The following is a 23,443-nucleotide window of genomic DNA, read 5'->3' on the forward strand; positions in this document are numbered from 1 at the left end:
GAAGGCGGCGTGGCTGGCGGCGGCCGATTCTGTGGGAGCCGTGATTGGGGCTAGGGCTCAGACGGCGGAGGCTCTCACCGTCGCCGATCTAAGTCAGAGGGGTAAAGGAGATGAGGCGGTGATGCCGCCGAGAGAGAGAAGGGAGAGCCGGGCGTGTCAGCGGCTTATCGCCGTTGCTTTGCGGCCGCTGATTTGAGTGCGGATCTGGCCGAGAAGAGAGAAAGTGATGATAGAAAGAAAAGAGAGAGGAGGGAGAAGATGGGAGGGGCGCGGCGCAGGAGAGATAAGGGGAATAGGGTTTGTGTTGGGTTTAATATGGGTATAAAAAAATCTATTCTTTTTATTTTTATTTTCTTATCCTTTTTATCTCTCTTCTATTCTTTTTATTTTTATTTTAAATCTTTCCTTAAAATCATTAAATTTAATTCATAAAAAAAATATTCAATATGCATTTTAAATTAAAGATCATAACAAGATCAAGTAAAAAAAAATCTTAACATCTTTAATTTAGTGTGAAAATTATTATAAATACTTTTAAAATAAATAAGTTATAATTATTTAAAATTTTAAAATAAAATTTTCTTCTATTCCTCTCTCCTATCTTCTTAAAGTTGGAGTACATTACTTTTTCTTTGATTTTTTTTCTATATTTATTTTATTTTTATTTTCTACTCTTTTGCTAAAAATATGTTTTTGTATTTTTTATTTATAAATAGATTTTAATGAAATTAAGGAGAAAAAAATATTGGTTAAAAATAAACTTTTAAAAATATAATTTTAATTTTAATACAATTAAGGAGAAGTAAAATATATTATTTAAATTATATTTAATATTTATATGTAATTACTAAAAAATAGTATCAATTGACTTTATAATTTTCGTGCATCGCACGAGTCGGGTGGGTGTACTAGTGTTAATGAAGAGAAAAAAAATAAAATATTTTTAATTTTTTTTTCATAATTTATTTATTTTTTATGATTTTTATACCATATTAAATATTTTTTCATTAACTTAAATTTAAGATGTAGTATTAAGTATTTTTTTTATGAGTTAAATTTGATGATGTTCATAAAAAAAATTAAAGAAAAAAATAGTAAAAAAAAAAAATAGACTATGACCGCCCTAAATAGACAACGGTTATTTCAAAACCGTTGTCTATAGTTATCATAGACAACGGTTTTCAGAATCGTTGTCTATGACCGCCCTAAATAGACAACGTTTTTCCAAAAACGTTGTCTATAGTTATCATAGACAACGATTTTCAGACTCGTTGTCTATGACCGCCCTAAATAGACAACGGTACGTTTAGAAGCATGTTGTCTATATTATGTTGTCTATGAGCTGAATTCTTGTAGTGAACCGAATTAAGGCACCCAATCATGAAGTTTCCATTGTCACAACATTCACGGAGGATCAAATCTCCATGAGACGTGCATGGGGACTATGGGTCTGTCTCACAGAGATGGACAAAGTAAAGTACCAGTTCAAGTTCTCTCATAACGCAGGACTTGGATCTTTCCTGTTAAATTCTATGACAGGGAAAACTACAAGCTTCGCTGAGAAGGCCTTCGAAGAGAAAAGGCAGACTCTCTGGCAAAACAAGGTGGCGGGAAGCAAAGAAACTCGTCACAAGTTCTGTAACATGGCTCATTTAGGCCATTGGACAGATCACATCTGCACGGAATGTCCGACGCAGAAAGAACTGGAGTTCGGCAAAGGCTTCTTTCCAAAGCCTAACAAGAAGAAGTTCCGGTCCGATGAATACGAGGAGCACAAGACTCCACGTGGGCGAGCACCGCGGGCACCAAAAAAGTAAGATGCCCGACAAAGAAAAGGGAGTCATGTGACTCAGGACAAGAAAGCCACCCACTAAAAAAGAAACGACAAAAGTGGGTGGAAGAAAAGGCGGATCAACTACCCACTAGCAAAAGAGGGTAATTCTACAGGAACTCCACTCATCAAAAGAGAGTGGAAAAATTGCAGGCTGGCCCCTCACAGCATTATCAATTTAATAATGAAGCATGGGACCAGGAAAGCACCACTCACCAAAAGCAGGAGACAAGGTTGGGTGGAAGATAAAGTAGCTGGACCTCACCAACCATTATCGCAAAAGGATAAAGGAAGGTTCAACTCCATGTGAAGGCACTAACTAGTGTCGGCAATCATGGCCGACAAAAGATGGTGGACGTCACATTCAAGATTAGCTGGCCACGAAGAAAGAATCCAGGGCCAACTACCAAGCAATTATAGAGGGGATCAAACCTCTATATAAACCCGAGCTCTGGAGAGAAGACATCATCGAAAAATCCACAACCATCTCACACAACACACTCTCTCTCTCTAGAAAATTATCTTTGTATTTCAAATTTTAGTTTTCAAAGTTTTTCAGTTTTAGTTTTAGTTTCTTTTTATTTTATGTATACAAGTATTAGCTACCAATGAGTAGCTAAACAAGTTAGTCTCCTCCCTTATGGAGATTATTATGAAATAAATTAAGTATTTTATAATTCCTCGTTAAACGCTTTGTTTTTGCCCAACTTTCGGTTTAGTAAAAATATTTTCTTTTCATTTATCAACAAAAGTATTTGACGTCGGAACACAGTGAAGGAGGGAAACTGATTCCTGAAGGTGACCATTCGGCGAAAGCCGAAACACAGTGAAGGAAGAAGGTTGCAACCACCTCTTGCGAGTGTGTGGTTGGACGAAGGCCGAGGAGGCAGAAAGTCCGTAAAACGCGACAAAAGCTCCTGAAAGTGACCAGTCGACGGAAGGTATACTGTTGATCTATGTTTAGAATTATTTTGAAGTGTTACGGAAGCATGTTGGGCCTGGTATTACTGTTTGCATGTATTAAGCATGAATTATAGACGAAGGGCTGTTTGGTCATTTGATTGGCTTTTGATTACTAAAGTCTTACTTTAAACATTGTGGCTATATAAGTCCTTAAGTATGTGAGTTTGGCTAAATGTGTCTTTTCCCCAATAAAAAATGTTGCAACCCCTTTGTAAAGTTCATAAAGCGCATAAAGAAACCCTTTAATAAAAAGTTCATAAAGCTCATAATAAGAGTGGTGAAAATGTTTTTATTTTCCTAGTTTTTATCAGGAACAATTTTACGAAGAAGGGTCAAGGGTGTCTCTGTGGATAATTAGATGAAATGATATGAAGTAGGAGGCCATAATAAAGAAGAAAAATGGGATTATGGATATAATTGCTTAATTGTGAGGTGATGAACTTAAGCTGTTTGAGTTGTTAATGAAGACCAATGTATTATCAACGTTAACTCTTGGTAGCATCGCCGACAAAATTCAATTCCACCCAATTCTCCTCTTTGTCTCCACCACTTGATCACTGTCTTGTGCTCATGAGTGCTGAATTGCGTTAATTTGACCTGTTTTCTGCTGAATCCAAATTCCAATTCTTGCAATCTTGCTTCACCAATCCAGCAGCTTGCTGACATGGCTGCGGCGGAGGTGATAGGGAAGAGAGTGCTGGACTCTGGGTGGCTGGCGGCGCGGTCCACGGAGGTCCACCTCACCGGAGTCGAGCTGACCACCTCCCACCCTCCCACCGCCGATCAGCCCCCCTGGATGGAAGCTGTCATTCCTGGAACGTAATTACGTTTGTTATTTCACTCTTTTAGAAAAAGGATTGTTCAATTTACTGTGAGTTAACTTAAATTCTTATGGTTTGGCTGATGATAATTGTATGAATGGGTAAATGGGGTATGAATTATGAATTGATTCGGATTTGGACTCTTAAACTTATAGGTGTCTCGTGTTAGTGGTTGCTAGTGTACCTGCTGTATCTGTTGAAGAATTGTGTGATTTTAATCTGATGATGATGATGATTGAATGTTGACAGTTGCTGATCAGTTTTTCTGTTTGCAAACGATTTAAAAGAAAAGGCGTTCCCGAGTAAATTTAGAGTGGTTTTGATTTTCAGTGTTTTGGCTACCCTTGTGAAGAACAAGCTTGTGCCTGATCCCTTCTATGGTTTGGAGAATGAGGCAATATTGGATATTGGCGACTCCGGAAGGGAATATTACACCTTCTGGTTTTACACGACGTTTGAGTGTAAGTTGGTATGTCTGGTTCTCTTTATTTTATAATTAATGTAGTTATTTCACCTATTATAATGTTTCTATCTGCTTATGTGTTCTGTGAGTGAATTGATTTCAGTCAACGAACCAACACGTGGATCTAAACTTCCGTGCTATAAATTATTCCGGCAAAGTTTATTTAAATGGACACAAAGTGGTGCTGCCTAAGGGGATGTTCCGAAGACATTCAATTGATGTAACCGATATTCTGAATTCAAATGGTGAAAATTTGCTCGCTGTCCTGATTTATCCTCCTGACCATCCTGGAAAAATTCCTCCTGAAGGTGGTCAAGGTGGTGATCATGAGGTATGCCTTGAATTAACCAGAACTATCATTTCCTTGAGGTTATTTCTTTTTCATACTTGTTAGAAATTCACTGGGAAGTTGATCAGTCATAATAAGTCATGAGAAGATAAAAAAAAAAGTCATGAGAAGATAGGGAAGTTGGGAGTTCCGAGTTGAATTTCCAGAAAGTGACCTTACTATTTGACGTAAACAAACATTTCTTTCAGGTTCTTTCGTTTTTCTGCTATTGTATTGACTTTCTGATTGATTCTTTGTCTCACTATTTTCGATGTAATATACAGATTGGGAAAGATGTTGCGACTCAATATGTAGAGGGTTGGGATTGGATGGCTCCTATAAGGTGATTGTTAATTTTCATTGTCTAGTAAGCTTCACCTGGTGCTGCTGCCAAATGGAAAATCTACGTTATTGTAGAAAAGTTCCTATTCTTTTGGTGTCTGTCACAGCCATTATTAGGCAGTTGAATTGGTACAACCATTTCTCTTGTTTATCAGAAGTTCCATGAAGTTCCTAGTATGATTGAAGGTCCAATCAAGAAGTTATCTCGAATATATCCATATTGTGATTGTGAATAACTCTTCTTCTAATCTTATCCCAGTTTTGGGGGTAAGAAAATGAACTTTGTTCGTCTTGTTTTTAGATTCACACCAACTTATAAGCTCAACTAATCCTAATACATTATCTTCTTCACACAAGAACAGAAGACACTTTATTTCTGAACTTTTGAAAAATGCAAGGTTAAAATGAAATGAAAATGATACTAAGCACGTGCTTGTTATTCTACTGTTAAACTGCCGTAAGCAGAGAACATAAGTTCTTTTTTCTCCTGGTTCTTTACCAAACTAGGTAGCTTCTGCTCTATAAGGCTTGTAAGCTTGATTAAGTTTGAGATCATTAGTTGTAAGATTAAATCTATGAACAGTGTTATTCCTTTTTTTTTTTTCTTTCTGTCAATACTTAATTATATCCTAAGGCTTAGATTTCCTGTTTAATATTTTCAGAGATAGGAACACTGGCATCTGGGATGAGGTGTCTCTTTCTGTTACTGGGGTAAGCTATACACTTAAGTACATTAGTGTTTTCGGTAAATTTATTAATTTAATATTGCTCAACCTTTTTAGTACTAGATATGAAAATAATCTTTTAGTAATACATTTTGTTTTTGGCTTGGACTTAGAAGTTAAATATCATCTTTTCCTAAATATAGTAAACGCAGGCAATAAGCTCTAATGAGGAATTATTTTTATAAACCTTTTGTACCTGCTGAATATTTTCTATTATTTCATTTTCAACTCATGCCGTGCTTTCATGCAGCCAGTGAAGATAATAGATCCTCACTTAGTCTCCACATTCTTTGACGATTACACTAGGGCCTACCTTCACACAACAGTGGAGTTGGTGAATAAGAGCAGCTGGGTTGCTGAGTGCTCTGTGAAAATCCAAGTTGGGACTGAACTTGAAGGAGATATTTTCCTGGTAGAGCATCTTCAGACTCAGCATCTGTCCATTCCAGCTGGATCCAATGTTTCATATACATTACCTGAGGTTGGTTTATCCTTGTAGCGACCAGGTTTGCCTTTAATTATTGCCGTTCTTTTGTTGATCTTCAGAATAGTGATCGTCTTTATAAATAAGAATAGTGCGACTAGAAGTTTTCGAATCTCTGTGAATGTATTTTCTTCTTGCAGATGATTTGGAAAACTTAAAGAGCGCGATATTGTTTTGACCCAAGTAGGAAAATTTGTTAATGTAGCTAGCTAACTCATTCAACCTACCTTTTTTTATTAATTGCTTCTGGGGATTATCTCTTGAAGTGGATTCACAAAAGAAATAATAGAGTCCAAAATCCTTGGGTGTTTTGATGTGGTGGTTTAGCTCAACTTAGTTTTTCATTTTACGTCATCCTTTCTCTGCTATGAATTTTCTTCCCTAAGAATCTTACTTTGGTATTTTGCTTTTACTTACTTTAGCTGTCCCTAGCAAGCGCTCATTACTATCCTTAGCATGTGCTCGTTCCTTGTTCTGAGTTAACTACTACAGACAGACAATGCAAACTACCGAGAAAGTAATCCTACCAGTGTGGAATTATTAACCATATAGTGTTGCGTCATTTCTCCTTTCTTGCTTTAACCCGCATGGAAGTTCATTTCCGGCATATTCCTGCTGCAACCGGAAATTTCCTGTTACTTTGACCAGTACTTACTGATTTCAGCTTGCGCTATTTGGGTTAACACAGAAACAAGCTATTTTTTCCCTCTGAATTCTAATAATTGAAGTGATAGAAGTTTGTATAGTGTTTGATTATTTCTTTTACAGCTATTCTTCTATAAACCCAACCTCTGGTGGCCCAATGGAATGGGAAAACAATCTCTTTATAATGTAGAAATAACAGTCGATGTGGATGGTCATGGAGAGTCTGATTCTTGGAGTCAGCATTTTGGGTTCCGTAAGATTGAAAGTCACATAGATACTGACACTGGTGGAAGGTATTAAAACCTAAGGCTGAGGCAGATTTATACTTGAATACCCTTATGTGATCTTTGTTTATTGCTTTCAGACTATTTAACGTCAACGGAGAGCCAATATTTATCCGGGGTGGTAATTGGATACTATCAGATGGGTTGCTACGACTTTCAAAGAAACGCTATGAGACAGATATTAAGTTCCATGCTGACATGAATTTCAACATGATGCGCTGTTGGGGAGGTGGAATTGCTGAAAGGCCTGAATTCTATCATTACTGTGACATCTATGGTCTTCTGGTCAGCCTCTCCCTTCCTACCTCCTCCTTTCCGATTATTTGTTTCCGTACATGTATATGCAGTATATGTGTATGCATATATAAATGAACATGCTTATGTAGAGGACATTCTGTTTTATAGTCGATATCCCAATTGACTTTTTTATGTTAATAAGATTCCACATTTGATTTAAAGGAAACTTATTTCTTGGGAAAGATGTTGAGAGTTGTTTACAAAATCCTGCGGGCTTCTTTGTTTACAAAATCCTGCGGGCTTCTTTTTACTTTTTTTTGGAGAAATAAATAAATCAATAACATAAAATTTAACAAAATACATAGTACTTGGGCAAACCCAAGGGGATACAACTTGATACCTGTACAAGGTAAGTCAAGTGGGGAGGGGATATACTTGATAAGTGAGAATAATGAATACAAATTAAACGCTAAGAAGACAAAGTATGTAAGGGCCTGAAAACTGTGTCACAGTCCATGTCCAATCCCCAGATCAACCCAACCTAGAGGAAATGGTGGGCTGGGCCTGAAAACTGCCGGCTTCCTTTTACTTACTCTGACTCAAGACAGGTGTGGTGGTGGGAGGAGGGAAGAAGATGAAGTTGGCAAAATGATGTCGTTTAAACTTACATGTATAAAAAATTTATTGACTCATTCTTATTTTCTTATGGTATTTCCATCATCTTCTGGTGCCGGATTTGGACAATTCTTTAATAATTCAGGTATTTTGATGTAAATATTGTGTATGAGTATTTTCAAAAAGACGGTGATAGTTTGTGATATACAGTGGCATTTGCCCCAAGTTTTAACAGAAGTAGGCAATATGACAGTAGAGATTTTCTTGCAGGTTTGGCAAGAATTCTGGATAACCGGAGACGTTGATGGACGAGGTGTTCCAGTATCGAATCCCAACGGTCCTTTGGACCACGACCTTTTCTTGCTATGTGCTAGAGACACTGTGAAGATGCTAAGAAATCATCCTAGTCTTGCTCTATGGGTTGGAGGTAATGAGCAAGTTCCCCCGGAAGATATCAACACAGCTTTGAAAAACGATCTACGGCTTCATCCCCATTTCGAGAGCCCTGTCAACGATAAGCATTCCGTGGAGGAGATTTTCCCGATTGCAAAGGACCCTAGCCAGTATCTAGACGGCACCCGTATCTACATCCAAGGATCCATGTGGGATGGCTTTGCTAATGGGAAGGGAGACTTCACTGATGGTCCTTATGAAATTCAGTATCCTGAGAACTTCTTCAAGGATGACTTCTACAAATACGGTTTCAATCCCGAGGTTGGTTCTGTAGGAATGCCTGTTGCGGCTACTATCAGAGCCACGATGCCCCGAGAGGGTTGGCAGATTCCTCTATTTAACACGTTGCCAAATGGCTATGTCGAGGAAGTCCCCAATCCTATCTGGAAGTACCATACGTATATTGCGTATTCAAAACCAGGCATGGTTCATGATCAGATTTTACCATATGGAACACCTAAAGATCTCGATGACTTTTGCCTCAAGGTATACCGCACTTTTGTTATTCGTGAAGCTCACATTTTCTGCTGTCCTTGTTTGTCGTCTGAGAACTTGAATCGTCCGTTTCAGGCGCAATTGGTTAACTACATCCAATACAGAGCTCTCTTAGAAGGTTGGACCTCCCGTATGTGGAGCAAATACACGGGCGTCTTGATTTGGAAAACACAAAACCCTTGGACAGGTCTACGGGGCCAGTTCTACGATCATCTCCATGAGCAAACAGCAGGGTTCTACGGATGTCGTTGCGCTGCAGAACCAATTCATGTCCAGCTGAATCTCGCGACATATTTGATAGAGGTAGTAAACATGAATATTGATCGATTACTTGATGTACTCAAAGATAATAACGTATATGGCTCGATATGCAGATAGTGAACACTACTTCGGATGATCTATCCGACGTGGCTATAGAAGTTTCCGTCTGGGATCTCGAAGGAGCATGCCAGTACTACGAAGTCTTTGACAAGCTTGCTGCACCATCTAAAAGGACGACGCCTACTTCTGAGATGAAATATCCGAAGTCTGAGAGTCCCGAACCTGTTTACTTTCTTCTCCTCAAACTGTACAAAACGTCAGACGACGAGATCTTATCAAGGAACTTTTACTGGCTGCATCTCCCCGGTGGCGATTACAAGCTTCTGGAACCATACAGAGAGAGACGAGTCCCCCTCAAGATCACCTCTCTAACTCTCATTCAAGGATCCAGCTACGAGGTCAGGATGCACATAGAGAATACATCGAAGAAACCGGATTCAAGAAGCCTACGACATGGAAACAGAAACAGAGAGAGGAAGCACGAGCAGGGCTTGTTTGGTAAGATGGTGAAGCGCTTTTCGCCTAGTAAAGATAGTGGTGCGCGAGTTGTTGAAGTCGGTGGAACTGAGACCGGGGTCGCCTTCTTTCTTCAGCTCTCCGTTCATGCTTCGGGGAAGGACATGAAAGACATTGAGGACACTCGGATATTGCCAGTTCATTACTCCGACAACTATTTCTCGCTGGTGCCGGGGGAGGTGATGAGCGTGATCGTTAAGTTTGATGCTCCGGAGGGCGCGGCGCCCCAGGTTATGATCAACGGTTGGAATTGCCAAAGCGGGCTTACCGTAGTGTAGCTGCTGTTTGAAGCACTAATGTTGCTCTTTTCGATGGTTTCGTCCAATGTTGTTTTGGAGAGTGTTGTGCAAATGAGTATTGAGTGTACTATTAAGGTGTATTAAGCATTGTTTCATATACTCCCTCCCATGAATCTTGACACGTTTGGTTTCGGCACGGGAATTAAGGAGTTGTAGATTAGTGTATTATAAATGTGTAGTTAATAAAGTATAAAAGTGATAAAGTAGGAGAGAGAAGGTAAGAGTATCCGCATCGCCTACACGATAGGGCGGCCTACTCGTGTAAGGCTCGCATCGTGTAAGGCGATGCAGCCCTCCCTTACACAAGGGCTACACGTTCTAATGTGTAGCCCGTTTGGCCGTTAAAAATAGGCGCGTGTTTTACACGCACCATTAAAAAAAAAACGAATTTTGAATTTGACTGCCTCGATTTCCATGATTTTTTGACCGTTCAATTTTTATTTTATTTTTTCTTTTTTTCTCTTCTTAATGTAATTTTTAGGTTTTTTTATTTTAATGAAATTTTAATTATTAGTAAAATGTGTTATTTAAATTTGAGCAATTAAATTTAAGTGAAAAGCATAAAAATCAAAACTAAAAAAATCATGTAGGCTATCATGTAATTTCAATGCAGCTTTTTTACACCATGTGGTCCCCACCTCATAAAGTAAGCTATCATGTAACATCAATGTGGATGCTCTAATAAATTATTATCTTATTTGGAAATGTGTCAAGATTTGTGGGACGGCCCAAAAACGAGAACGTGTCAAGATTCGCGGAACGGAGGGAGTACTTGCATATTTCATCCGTCCCACTAAAGATGATCTGCATTTTATTTTGAATTATTTGATTACAAGTGACTTGTTTTCATAAATGATAAAATTTAACCTTTCAATTTTTGAAAGTTTTATCATTTTTAATCAATTTTCGTATTCTTAATTTGTGTGCTTAAAAATTTTATGCCCCTTTTATAAAACCCTTTCACCTCATGTCTGTCGTCCTAAATTTAAAGCTGAAAGAAATTCCAACTCAAATAAATAAAATAATAAATAAATAAAAAGCACTTCCTTCTTCGACCTAATTTCTAATTAAATTCAATAATTTCCCTTTCAACGGTGAGACGCTGCATTACTTTGATGGATGAGTGCCATCAGATGCGTCCTCACCAAACTCCGCCCTCCTCCTCTGCCACCTCAGCTTCTCTCATGGCGCCGCTCCTCAACATTATCACCTCTACCCTCCAAATACACACTCTCTTCCATCACAGATTCGAACCTCCGCGAATTGATCAATTCTTGCGGAAGCCAAGGCAATATCCGCCTAGGTTCTCACCTCCACGCCTACCTCATCAAGAGCCCTCCATCTTTTGACAACGGAGCTCCACTCTCTCGCCGAAATTCTCAGGTGATTTACAACTCCTTACTCCACATGTACTGCAAATGCGGCCAGCTCCGTGATGCAGCCAACCTGTTCGACGAATTGCCGCTGAGAGACACTGTGTCGTGGAACTCGCTCATTTCGGGTTTCCTGAAATTGGGAGAGTTGGAAACGGGATTTGGGTATTTCAAATTGTTGTTGGGCTCTACTGAATACATGTTTGATCACGCGAGTTTAACTTCGGTGCTATCGGCTTGTGGTGGAAAGGAGTTGCTTGGCATTGTGAAGATGGTGCACGCATTGGCGATTCTAAGTGGTTATGAGAGGGATGTAACAGTCGGGAATGCCCTAACGACGTCGTATTTCAGATGTCTGTCTCTGGAGTTGGGGATGTGCGTTTTTGATGAGATGGCTGAGAGGAATGTTGTTACTTGGACGGCTGCTATTTCGGGAATGGCGCAGAATAAGTTTTTTGTTGGGAGCTTGAAGCTGTTTATGGAAATGCACCACAGTTCGGTTTCCCCCAATGGTTTGACGTATTTGGCCGCGCTCACGGCCTGCTCTGGACTGCAGGCCCTCAAGGAGGGTGCTCAGATTCATGGTGTGGTTTGTAAGATGGGGTATCAATCGGATTTGTGCATCGAGAGTGCATTGATGGATGTGTATTCGAAATGTGGTTGTGTGGATGAGGCCTGGCGGATATTTGAGTCTGCTGAGGTTCTTGATGAGGTGTCTATGACTGTTATACTTGCTGGTTTTGCACAGAACGGATACGAGGAGGAGGCTATACGGTTGTTTGTGAAGATGGTGAAGGCGGGAGCCTATCTCGACCCCAACATGATTTCTGCCATTCTTGGGGTGTTTGGCATCGGTGCTTCTCAAGGTCTAGGCGTGCAGATTCACTCTATGGTGATCAAGAAGGGATTTGCTTCAAATGTCTTTGTTAGCAATGGCTTAATCAACATGTACTCCAAATTTGGGGAGTTGGAAGGGTCGGTTAAGGTTTTTGAGCGTATGTATGGGAAGAATCTGATTTCTTGGAACTCCATCATTGCAGCTTTTGCTCGTCATGGTGATGGGTTGAGAGCGCTGCAGCTATACGAACAGATGAAGTCAGACGACGTGGAACCAACAGATGTTACATTTCTGTCATTGCTTCATGCTTGTAGTCATGTAGGGCTACTGCATAAGGGCATGGAGTTTTTACAATCTATGGTGAAAACATATGGAATGAAGCCGAGGATGGAGCATTACGCGTGTGTAGTAGACATGCTGGGCCGAGCAGGGCTATTGAAGGAAGCCAAGAGCTTCATAGAGGGGTTGCGGGTGAAACCAGATGCGCTTGTTTGGCAAGCATTGCTCGGTGCTTGTAGCATCTATGGCGATGTTGATGTGGGGAAGTATGCAGCCGAGGAGCTAGCTCAGGCGGCACCTGATAGTCCAGTGCCGTTTGTCTCCATGGCGAACATCTACTCTTCTAGAGGGCGGTGGAAGGAACGAGCAAGAACAATCAAGAAGATGAAGGAGAAAGGAGTGGCGAAAGAGACTGGTGCGAGTTGGATTGAGATTGAGAAGAAGATTCACAGATTTGTTGTTGCTGATCGAATCCATCCACGAGGCGACCATGTCTACGCAGTGCTAACGATGATTATTGGGCACATGAGAGACGATGATGGCCTAAATTCTTCAAGCTCCATTGCACATTTTCCACTAGATTATTGGATGCTTGGTTGTACATGATGAAGCTTGATGAGTTGTGATGCTTGTTGCAGAAAATGTATGAGTTGATTTTGGAGTTTGTTTAGGGGCCAAAAATCTTGCTTTTGTTTTGATGGATTTTAAGGAGGAATGTATAAGTGTTTTATTTATTAATCTTGTTGGCTGAAGACTACAGTGCGTATGTGAATGGACGACAGCGACTGAAATTTTTTCACATTCAAATAATATTGATATGACCATCTTTGTATATAAAGGAAGGAAGATACATTTTGTCAACTACCAATCATATAATATAGGACGTTTACTATGTTTGAGATTTGAATTTCTTCTATCCTATAACTATTCTTTCCATGGGATATGGATAAAATAAAAAAAAAGCTTAAATAATCTTTTTTTTTTTTAAAAAAAGCTTAAATAATAGAAATAATCAGAAATTTAGGGGTATTGAGATATCCCAAAATTTCAATCAACCTAAGTAATTAAAAGATTAAACTTACTACTATTTTTATCTGTAAAGGTTAATCTTTCAAATTAATGCCCCCTAATAGACCATTTATAAATATGACACTTACAAGTGTCTATTAAAGTATGTGAGTGATCTGCATCGTATGGACATCCGCACAAGAGAATTTGGTATTTAGATCATCTACAGTGGGAGCTCGCGGAGCGCTTGGCTCGCGCGAGCCCCACATCAATGACGTACAGGGTGCGCTCCCAGCTTCCTTTTGTGCATCACTCTCAAGAGGAGAGAGAGAGAGAGCGAGGCTCATGTTTTGCACGCCCCAATCAAAAAATGATGATAAATAAATAAAAAAATCGTCAAAATTCAAGACACAGGAGATGGGGCTCGTACCAGTGGGGCCCACCTGCGAGCACGAAAACTTGGCTCGCTGGTGTGGATGCTCATAAATTAATTGAGTATATTGTTAGTGAAATAAAAGTCTCACTTTTTGTGATAGTTTTAAATTGATTAATTTGATTGAATGTTAGATTTGTTAATGACAATATTGAAATATTAAAGGTTATAATTAATGATTGCATGATGAAATACTTACTAAAAGTAGAAATATGATATATGAAAGTTTTTTATGGACCGAGAAAAATGAATGGGTAAAATTACCTTCATCATCTCTCTTTATTTTCTTTTTTTTTTAAAAAAAACTCTCTTTATATTCTTTTTTATATATATTTTTCATCAAATAATAATTGTTTCACGAAGGATAAATTATCATTAATTAAGATTAATTTAAGTATAATTAAGATTAATTTAAATATTTTATGAATGGGAGGGAACAGTTTTTTCAAGATTCTCTATGCAAACACTAATTTATTGCATACATTTCCATTTTGCAATTATTTAATCTTTTTCCAAAATAAACAATGTTTGAATACGAATACTATAAAGTTTTTGAAGATATCTGTACGCAATTACAAATTCAAAAGCTAAAAAAATAACTTCGTGTATTTGGTATGAGTATTTAAATGTTGAAGCCCACAAAGATCGGGCTCAATAATTAACGCTCCAGCCCGGCCCGGCCCAACTTACCGCTCTCTAATTATACATACTAGCCGTTATAGATAGTATAAACGGCTCAGATCACTTCAATTTCAAAACTTTGTTTTCAAAAACAAAACAGCACCTCTTTTCCGACCGTTTCAACCTTTCTTTCACCATTCTTCTCTCTCTCTCTCTCTCTCTCCCTCTCGCTCTCTATCTCTCTCTCCTCCCTCTTCGATCCCTACTCAATTTTAGCACTGAATCCTCTGACGGCAACCATGGACGGTACTCTCTTTTTCTCTCACAGACGCGCCGCATACACATTTGATCTCTTTCTCCCTCTCTGTTTTTTATTTTGGGTTTCATTGTATATTTTTTGTACAGATCAAGCCCTGGAAATCCTTTGTTCGAGTTTTGATCATGCTGTTACTCTATCCCCTATTAATGCTGGTCAGTTTGAAATTCTTTGTTACATATAGATGTTTTCACATATATCTGCAATTAGTAGTGAATTTGAAGTTGATTCTGATCGGGTTTTATTTAAACTAATGTTGCAGATCAAACTGCTGCGACACCAGAGGAAAATTCAGGTAGATATATTTTTTATTCGTTCTCTTCTCTTTTTCTCATAGTGGGTTTCAGAATTTGTTAGGTTATGGAATCTTGTAAAATCTTGACCAGAATTTGGATAATTCCGCGTTTTGGCAGTTAAAGATTTATATGGCTCAATTGTTTGCAGAAAATATCCATTTTCAGTGCTATTGTCTGGAAACTAATTTTTCTTGTTTTCGGGATGTTGCTCAGGATGTGAAGGAAATTGTGATTCAGTGGATACCAGTGCTACTTCTGATGATACTCAAGAAGCATGTTCACAGACTCTTCCGATTTTTCTGAAAATTGAAGGTCTTAGCAACAAACTACAGGTATATAATTTATTAGCACATACTTCTTTAGTTTTACGTTTTTTTCCAGCGTTAAGTCTAATCATATCACTCCGCTTGCAGAGTATCAGAGAAGAACATGCACGCCTGAGCAATGAAGTAAAGAGCATCTCAATTGATTCTTTACTTGGTTCAGAAGCTTTCACTGCTCTTGAGAAGCTGAGTGCGTCACCATTCTGAATGTCTCATGTCTCCTTCGAGAAATTTTTGGCCTATAATGACCTTTTGTGTGCTGTATTTTATTTGATTTTAGGTGTGGAACATGAACTTCTGAAGAATAAGTACCATGAAGAGTGTGAGTTACTGAAGAAGAAGTATTTCCAAGAATCGTCGGAAAGAAAGAAGCTTTACAATGAAGTGATTGAACTCAAAGGAAATATTAGGGTCTTCTGTAGGTGCAGGCCACTGAAACAAGATGAGATTGAGAAAGGCTCCACATCAGTTGTTGATTTTGACTCATCTCAGGAAAATGAGCTGCAGATCATTTGCTCTGATTCTTCCAAAAAGCAATTCAAATTTGACCACGTGTTCGGACCTGAGGACAACCAAGGTAAAGAAGTATAACCTGACTCACTACTTTAAGTATGTACATATGTTCTTCTTAGTCTTCTTATAACAATTTCTTTGTTAACACCATGCCGTACCTCTTATGCAGAGGCTATCTTTGACCAAACTATGCCTATAGTAACCTCTGTCTTGGATGGTTACAATGTATGCATATTTGCCTATGGACAAACAGGCACTGGAAAGACATACACAATGGAAGGAACATCAGAGAATAGAGGAGTAAACTATCGAACCCTGAAGGAGCTTTTTAGGATGTCCAAGGAAAGGAGCAGTATTATGAGATATGAATTGTTTGTTAGCATGTTGGAGGTCTACAATGAAAAGATAAGGGATCTTCTGGTTGAGAACCCGAACCAACCTGCAAAGAAGTAAGCTTCTACCTGTCTTTACATATGTTTTCTTTTTCTGGCATTGTGGTCGCTTTGTTGAGGAAATCTTTTGCATAAAAAATAGACATGGTATAACTTGCTTTTATCAGTAATAATAGGATATATGTACACACTATTTGGAAGCTGATGATGCAAGGACTATCTTGAAAAGACAGTTTAGTGACTCTTCCTCCAGATTCTGCAATGTAGATGTGTAATATTAGTGACCTACAATGTGCTAAAGATGCTATTTTAATTGAAGACTCAAATTGTTACTATTACCTCCTATTTATTGCTAGATGCCTTTCGCCTCTTGTACATTAAGGAAAACTAGAAACAATGTTCTGGGGAAATCTTATCTCTTGAACATAGTTATTCAAATTGCCTTGTCATCTCATGCACATTTTGGTTGTCTTTCTGAGATAGAGGATGCCTCCAAATGTGTAAAAAAATAAACAAAGCTGGATAAATAGAATCACCTGAATAAATAATATTTTCTTCCTATTTAATTGGGAAGTTCCCTCACAAAACAATGGAAGTTTTGGTAGCTGTTCTTTGAACATTGACCTCTAGTTAGTTGTCCTGCAGAGAATACACTGACTTCATAGGAATGGATGATGAGTATCTAACAATTGTGCAAATGCAGGTTGGACATAAAACAATCAGCTGAGGGTACTCAGGAAGTCCCTGGACTGGTTGAAGCTCGTGTTTATGATACAGATGGAGTTTGGAGTTTACTTAAATCAGGAAGTCAAGTAAGATCTGTTGGATCAACCAATGCTAATGAGTTCAGTAGCCGGTCTCACTGGTAATTAATTATGAGTTCATTCTGTTATCTATATCGCTCTTTTTCTTGGTTATTTAGCTGTTTAGACTATGTAACATAACTTAAATGGACTTGCTTGTGGGAAAAATGAGGAGGAAGTCACTTTGACTGCAGAATCATGCCATGTGCTTACTACTGTAGTGGAATTGGTTGTTTTCCTTCAACTCATATTTTTCAATATTGCTGCAGCTTGTTGAGGGTAACTGTAGCTGGAGAAAATTTAATAAACGGCCAAAAAACAAGAAGCCATTTATGGCTGGTTGACCTAGCAGGAAGTGAGCGCGTAGGTAAGATTGAAGTTGAAGGTGAAAGACTGAAGGAGTCTCAATTCATAAATAAATCCTTGGCAGCACTGGGAGATGTTATCTCAGCCCTAGCCTCCAAGAATTCTCATGTTCCTTACAGGCATGGCTCTCTTAAATGTGTGTGTATTTTAAATACTATTCCAAAGTTGTTTCCTGATCAATTTATTTCTTGGACAAACAGGAACTCGAAGCTTACTCATATGCTGCAAAGTTCCCTAGGTCTGTATAACTTGACTGTTAATTAAGATTTAGTTGTTGCGGTATCTTATAACTGATTCGTTCCTTCCTAGCATGGTGGATTAAAATGCTAAGTTGAACTCCAATGCAGGTGGAGATTGTAAAACTTTGATGTTTGTTCAAATTAGCCCAAATTCGGCTGACCTTGGAGAAACACTTTGCTCCTTGAATTTTGCTAGCCGTGTCCGAGGAGTTGAGCATGGGCCTGCCCGGAGACAGACAGATCATGCAGAGCTTTTGAAATACAAGCAGCTTGTATGATTCAATAATCTTAACCCAATATTTTTGCATATAGATACATTAAGAAGTCTCCCAACTAATAATATTTTGCTCTTTTGTGCTGTTGTAATGCATAAACAGGCAGAAAAGGCAAAACAAGATGAGAAGGAAGCCAAGAAGTTGCAGGATAACGTGCACGCTTTGCAGTTACGGCTTGCTGCTAGAGAACATATTTGCAAAAATCTTCAAGAGAAGGTATATAACATCTGTAGATTATTAAACGCATACCGAATATAGTTGATGTCTGTGATTTATTATGCGATTCGGTTACTCCTAACAGGTTCGAGATCTCGAAACTCAATTAGCTGAGGAAAGGAAAACAAGGCTAAAACAGGAAAACAGAGCTTTGGCCTCACTTGCTCCTCAGTCAACTTTAACATCAAACCAAGCACAGAAGACCTCAACAGATAACAAGAAACCACCATTGGTCCCATCAAAGCTAAGGCTGCCGCTTAGAAGAATCACAAACTTCATGCCGGCTCCTCCATCGCCAGCTCCTGCAAACAAGAAGAGCATGTCCTATCTCCCAGTTGTAAGAGAAGACAAAGAGAACGGCTTGAGAGGGAAGCAAGTTTTGAAAGCAAGACGAGGCTCCATTGCTGTAAGACCATCCCCAGCAATGACGACAGGTCAAGTTTTCCAGCCTAAAAGAAGGGCTTCAATTGCAACGTTCCGGCCCGAATCCAACTCAAGCATGGCAACTCCACTTCAAAATTCTTCTTCTAGAATGATGAGGACTGACCGTGTCATGGGGCGGCAGTCGTTTGTGTGGGATCCACAAAGAGTATGGCGAACTTCAAGAGTGTCTTCCCCAACTTCAACAATAGAAGCAACACCTATTGGCCCCAAAAGTAGTAAATTTAGAGGAAGTCCTCCTTCGCAGGTCCCTGGGTCGTGGAAGCCAAAGCATCCAACAGTCGTAGCACTGCAAAAGAAAGTGGTTTGGAGTCCGCTGAAGCTGAGAGGCATCAAAAATAAGAGAAATTCTATCATGTCTTGAAGAACCATGTGGCTTTATTTTTTGTACCAGTGTGTGTAAATGCTTCTTGCTTACTGATACTGGTGGATTCTCCATTACTTGATATATACAGTTTTAGACTGCTATATTTTTTGTTTTACAAAATGAATATATTACATTCTTGTATCGGTTATTTAGAGGGTTTTACATAAAATTGCTCTTATGTGGGAGATGAAAAGGATTTGTAGACAGCAATTCTAAATGTCCTTTGATTAATAACAGCTGCAATTCTTCTAAAAAGTCAGGACTTTTTAATAATTGTAATAATGGTTACAATTTTCCCACCGTTCCAGACTAAATAATCGGACTGAGTCCGCCCAATTGAACAACATCAGGTGGATTAGGATAATAGGATTGATAAGATTGTAGGGGTGATTAAATAATAATCCACTCAACTTTTGGGGTGATAAACAATCACTCATTTTGGGTGATTAAATCAATAATGGGCTCAAAATCATGCAAATCAACACTCTTGATCAGTAAATTATTTTATCAATCAAACCAAAAACGCCTCCGTCATGCTAAAAATCCTCACCAAATTACAAAGCTTCTTTCCATCTTTTGCCCTTCTTATTCCCTCCCTCCATCTTTATTTTGAAATTAATTAATTTAATAATAAAAGTTCCTTTTATGGTAAGTTAAAATTGGTGTTAAAACCTCTCCAACCTCCCACATTGCTTCTGTTTATTTGTTGAAAAATTGGTGTTAAAACTTAGTGAAAATTAGTGAAATGCTGAGATGGCAAATTATGAAGAAAGAATATACTATTATGAAAATAACTAACAAAGATATATGAATAACTGCACATTGTGCTGACATTGAGAAGATATCTGTAACACAAATAACATAGAAGCAAACAAGAAATTCAAGTTCTCCGAGGTGAGGAGAATCGCATTGAAAAGGATGTAGGACGCTGTTTCAATCCACTCATTGTCTTCATCATATCCTCGCTATTCTTGGGCATGGATTTTCTGCTTTTCAGTGGTGACACCAACTTGCCAGCCAGCCTCGAAGGCGAGAATGATCTTCGCAGCCTTGCTGCAGCTGACGACGCCCTCGGTGATTTCTTAGCAGCAGCACCTCGTGTTGGGGAAATGCAAATAGGAGGGCTTCTGATTTTCACTTGAAACTTTGAGGCAGCAGGAGGAGGAGGAGACTTGATCAAGAACTTATGTGGAGTTTGTCGATTCCTTGCAATCATGGGCGACTTCGTCTTGCCAAACTTCTGGTGCTGTGATGTGGGAGATGAGTGAAACAAAGGGTTTGGAAACAGGACAGTCTTCTTCACCCATGGCCTATTCCTTGGTGAGACTCTATTAGCTATATACCGGCAGTTTTCCTTGTCACACTCTCGGTTCTGCAAGGGCGACACCTTGAAGTTGATCTTGGACTTGGCTCGTCGTATTGAAGGCACGTTGGATTCTGACCTCACATTCTGCAGCACGACTTGCTTCTCCTTCCTTCTACGTGCATGCAGCCCGGAGTTCTCTAGTGCTAGCTTCTGCTTCGCCCTCTGTGTCACCGGTGTTTTTGGGTCCTCGTTTGCTGGCTTTTGAGGCTTGGAGGACACTGCTTCGACTACGTTTCTTGCAAACTGGCTTGCTTGCAGTATTTCTCCCACTGTTTCTCCCAATAGCATTGCCGGCAATGACATTTTGCGCCATTCCTCTGCATACATACAAATCAAAAAGGATGTGAATCTACAGATGATCAAATGAAGTTTTTGATGGATGCAAGGATTGAGAGAAAGGATAAACAGCAAACCTTTACTTACTGGCAGCTTCCCAGGAGAAGATCTTCGAGAATTAGCATTCTTTAACCTTCAAAATACAAAGCAACGCGTTCAGCAATGAAGTCGGATATGATATTTTGAAATATTATGTTATTCATCATAGACTTCAAATTTCCACTCAGTTTCTTTAAAATTGAAAGGCACTACTACTTGTACTATTATATTATTATATTCACAAACTTTGTTACATGAAAAGAGTAGTGGCAATGAGATGAATACAAGAAAGTAGTAACCTTAATGACTCCTGTTTACAGCGTAGGCTTGCCCGTAGATAGTTTCTACCACTACGAGGACTCAAACTCAAACCGGAGACTAGTTTAGTCCCACCTGTTACTGTGTGTTGAAGCTCTTGCAGTCGAGCCATACACCGATCCACCTTCAAAATCAAACACATCAAAACATTGACATGTACTGAACTAATGCCTTATGAAATCAATATACTGGAGCAGACAAAAAAGGCCTAAATGGAAATCCCAATTTGCCATCAAAGCTATGAACCAATCACAGGTAGATCACATACTAGCCTTATGAAATCAATATACTGGAGCAGCTAAAAAAGGCCTAAATGGAAATCTCAATTTGCTATCAAAGCTATGAACCAATGACATGTAGATCACATACTAGCCCTGCCCAGTTGCTTATAATTTCAGGTTTTATAGTGTAAGTTACATGGAATTTAAGGTTTGCTCACTCCAAACTTTGAGTTTGCTGTATAAACCCTTGAGTTCAAGATCTTGCCCAACTTCAAAATTTTGATTTTCAATTGTATATATAACCTATCACACATGTGAATTAAATGGAATTCAAGATTTTACCATCACATATATTTGAATCACTAACACATGATTTCAAGATTAAATGTGAAGTACTCCAATTCAAATTTGGACATTGTCAGCTCATATAAGCTAATATGCATTTTCACTCTGTCAGTTCTACTGAAAATGAAAAGAGGTAATAATCGAGAAATGGTAAAAAGATGATAAAAATGTCACCTTTTTTACGGTTTCTCGGAGGAGAGTGGGACTGATGGGCGGCGCCACCACAGCCAGCTTCTGGTGGTGCTTTGGTGGGGATCTTGCGACCATTTCTCCCAAATGGAAACAGGGTTTGATGTGTTTTTTTTTTCTCTCTCTCTCTCTGTGAAGCTGTTGTTATAGTTTGGGTTGGTTGGAATTTGTATAATTGGAAGACAACTTTTGGTGTAACGGATAGTATTCGTATGTTGTTGTCCCAACGGTCGGATTTATTGGCGGAAAGAAAGTAACGTTTATAAAACGGCGAAACTCATTTACTGTATAATTAAAAATTAATTAAACAACTTTGACCGTGTCCTCGTTATTATGTGCTCTATGCCTCTATCCCATCGCACATTTTTTTTCTTTCTTAAAAAGTATAAATATAGCCTTTTTTGAGGGATCCTTCAAAAATATACATATGTACAGTATATAGACATTTAATAGATGGAAAATAATATAATATTATACGAAAATTTTGTAAATGAAAATTATTTTTTGGAAATAGGAAAAGAAGAGGAAAAAATACTAGAAAATGTTGCATCATTTGGATTTATTTTTCATACTGTCAAGGTAATTTTTTTGTGATTTTCGTTTGGACTTACTTTTTATATTGTCAGTGTATTTTATTTTAAAGATTTTAAAGGTTGAATAGAAGAGTGCAATTGCAAAGCCAATTTACTTTCCACATCATGTAAAGTATATTCCACATAAGAATCTAATAAGTTGATTCAGTTTTTCAAACCTAAATTTTCACTAATAAAATTGAAACTGTCTAAGAAAAGCTTTCTACATGTAATCTAAATTGTATGGATTAGATCAAGTATTTTTTTTACTAATGTTTGTAATCTAAACTATATGGATTAGATCAAGTATTTTTTTTACTAACTAGTATGTGCCCGCTCGTGCGATGCACGACTTCATCGAAATTGAACAATAGTTTAAATAAATAAATAAATATTAAATATATATATATATATATATATATATATAGAGAGAGAGAAAGGTTAAACAAAGAATGCTAAATATTTAGAGAATAGATAATTCGTGAAACAAAAACGAACAGATGTATAAATTTGATGAACAAATCAATGTACCACATGTATAACAATTTGCCCCAGGTTCGAATCCTGATGGTGGCGAATTTTTCTCTTTTTTTTACCAAATACGTCTGTTCGTTAATTATATTGATCTGTTCGTAAAATGTATAGATTTGTTCAAAATGAAATATATAATAATTCTCTTTTTAACTTGACCCTATATATATATATATATATATATATATATATATAAAAGTAAATATAAACATGCATATATGATCTCAATAAAAAATAAATTATCCACAATATAATCTCAATAAAAATATCAATATGAAAACATTCGAATTACAATTTTTGAAATAGCAATTAACTGATTTAATTGATAATGTGTATAAATATATAAATTATGAAATATCAAGAGCAAGTATAGATGATAATAAGTATCATTATGGATCATATAGTATTCTAAGATGTACAAAACTATTTATTTACATATAGTATAACTATAGATTAATATAGTTTTCGAATACATATTTAAATCATATTTATGTGGTCATTTTGTTTATGCTCAAATTTTAAAATAAAGTTACTATCAACATATACAATTTTTTATCAATTGGAAAGTGGAAAAATAAAGGGTTTAACATGAGATATGTATCATT

The 23,443-nt window shown here is 37.9% G+C and overlaps 4 protein-coding genes across 5 annotated transcripts; 3 read left to right on the forward strand and 1 right to left on the reverse strand.

Moving 5' to 3' along the window:
- The first annotated feature begins 3,074 nt into the window (after nucleotides 1-3,074).
- On the forward strand, nucleotides 3,075-9,987 carry LOC130996919 (mannosylglycoprotein endo-beta-mannosidase). 2 transcript variants are annotated; one of them, XM_057922191.1, is made up of 11 exons: nucleotides 3,075-3,613; nucleotides 3,946-4,084; nucleotides 4,182-4,409; nucleotides 4,691-4,749; nucleotides 5,411-5,459; nucleotides 5,724-5,954; nucleotides 6,726-6,895; nucleotides 6,967-7,171; nucleotides 8,009-8,677; nucleotides 8,762-8,989; nucleotides 9,061-9,987. In XM_057922191.1, exons 1-11 carry the CDS (start codon nucleotides 3,459-3,461, stop codon nucleotides 9,799-9,801), a joined length of 2,874 nt encoding a protein of 957 aa, XP_057778174.1. In that variant the 5' UTR covers nucleotides 3,075-3,458; the 3' UTR covers nucleotides 9,802-9,987. The 2 variants fall into 2 exon arrangements, with proteins under 2 accessions (XP_057778174.1, XP_057778175.1); XM_057922192.1 differs by lacking the exons at nucleotides 3,075-3,613; nucleotides 3,946-4,084; nucleotides 4,182-4,409 and adding an exon at nucleotides 4,436-4,615.
- Nucleotides 9,988-10,866: 879 nt separating this feature from the next.
- LOC130996926 (pentatricopeptide repeat-containing protein At3g05340) lies at nucleotides 10,867-13,050 on the forward strand. The gene has a single exon (XM_057922202.1). The coding sequence runs from the start codon at nucleotides 10,942-10,944 to the stop codon at nucleotides 12,916-12,918; it is 1,977 nt and encodes a 658-aa protein (XP_057778185.1). The 5' UTR covers nucleotides 10,867-10,941; the 3' UTR covers nucleotides 12,919-13,050.
- A 1,442-nt stretch (nucleotides 13,051-14,492) lies between these two features.
- Nucleotides 14,493-19,069, forward strand: LOC130996922 (kinesin-like protein KIN-14S). The gene is made up of 13 exons (XM_057922198.1): nucleotides 14,493-14,680; nucleotides 14,780-14,845; nucleotides 14,953-14,985; nucleotides 15,200-15,318; nucleotides 15,400-15,499; nucleotides 15,590-15,886; nucleotides 15,992-16,271; nucleotides 16,918-17,079; nucleotides 17,287-17,502; nucleotides 17,584-17,621; nucleotides 17,731-17,894; nucleotides 18,000-18,113; nucleotides 18,199-19,069. The coding sequence occupies exons 1-13, from the start codon at nucleotides 14,674-14,676 to the stop codon at nucleotides 18,916-18,918; spliced, it is 2,316 nt and encodes a 771-aa protein (XP_057778181.1). The 5' UTR covers nucleotides 14,493-14,673; the 3' UTR covers nucleotides 18,919-19,069.
- A 620-nt stretch (nucleotides 19,070-19,689) lies between these two features.
- On the reverse strand, nucleotides 19,690-21,962 carry LOC130996941 (probable microtubule-binding protein TANGLED). Its single transcript, XM_057922226.1, has 4 exons — nucleotides 21,721-21,962; nucleotides 20,962-21,104; nucleotides 20,701-20,756; nucleotides 19,690-20,604 (listed from the first exon to the last, which is right to left on the reverse strand). Exons 1-4 carry the CDS (start codon nucleotides 21,811-21,813, stop codon nucleotides 19,802-19,804), a joined length of 1,095 nt encoding a protein of 364 aa, XP_057778209.1. The 5' UTR covers nucleotides 21,814-21,962; the 3' UTR covers nucleotides 19,690-19,801.
- Between the last annotated feature and the right edge of the window lie 1,481 nt (nucleotides 21,963-23,443).

This window comes from Salvia miltiorrhiza, chromosome 8 (genome assembly GCF_028751815.1).
Source record: "Salvia miltiorrhiza cultivar Shanhuang (shh) chromosome 8, IMPLAD_Smil_shh, whole genome shotgun sequence".
Lineage (NCBI taxonomy): Eukaryota > Viridiplantae > Streptophyta > Magnoliopsida > Lamiales > Lamiaceae > Salvia > Salvia miltiorrhiza.

What these genes read in the sequence shown, in the direction of transcription:
- LOC130996941 (XM_057922226.1), bottom strand. Translation starts at nt 21,813, where the DNA reads ATGGTCGCAAGATCCCCACCAAAGCACCACCAGAAGCTGGCTGTGGTG. An exon ending in TCCGAGAAACCGTAAAAAAG is followed by an intron (nt 21,105 to 21,720) that starts GTGACATTTTTA and finishes TTGATTTTGAAG; the next exon opens with GTGGATCGGTGTATGGCTCG. An exon ending in GAAGCTGCCAGTAAGTAAAG is followed by an intron (nt 20,605 to 20,700) that starts GTTTGCTGTTTA and finishes GTATGTATGCAG; the next exon opens with AGGAATGGCGCAAAATGTCA.
- LOC130996919 (XM_057922191.1), top strand. Translation starts at nt 3,459, where the DNA reads ATGGCTGCGGCGGAGGTGATAGGGAAGAGAGTGCTGGACTCTGGGTGG. An exon ending in GATTGGATGGCTCCTATAAG is followed by an intron (nt 4,750 to 5,410) that starts GTGATTGTTAAT and finishes TAATATTTTCAG; the next exon opens with AGATAGGAACACTGGCATCT. An exon ending in GATACTGACACTGGTGGAAG is followed by an intron (nt 6,896 to 6,966) that starts GTATTAAAACCT and finishes TATTGCTTTCAG; the next exon opens with ACTATTTAACGTCAACGGAG.
- LOC130996922 (XM_057922198.1), top strand. An exon ending in GACACCAGAGGAAAATTCAG is followed by an intron (nt 14,986 to 15,199) that starts GTAGATATATTT and finishes GATGTTGCTCAG; the next exon opens with GATGTGAAGGAAATTGTGAT. An exon ending in TTCAGTAGCCGGTCTCACTG is followed by an intron (nt 17,080 to 17,286) that starts GTAATTAATTAT and finishes ATATTGCTGCAG; the next exon opens with CTTGTTGAGGGTAACTGTAG.
- LOC130996926 (XM_057922202.1), top strand. Translation starts at nt 10,942, where the DNA reads ATGAGTGCCATCAGATGCGTCCTCACCAAACTCCGCCCTCCTCCTCTG.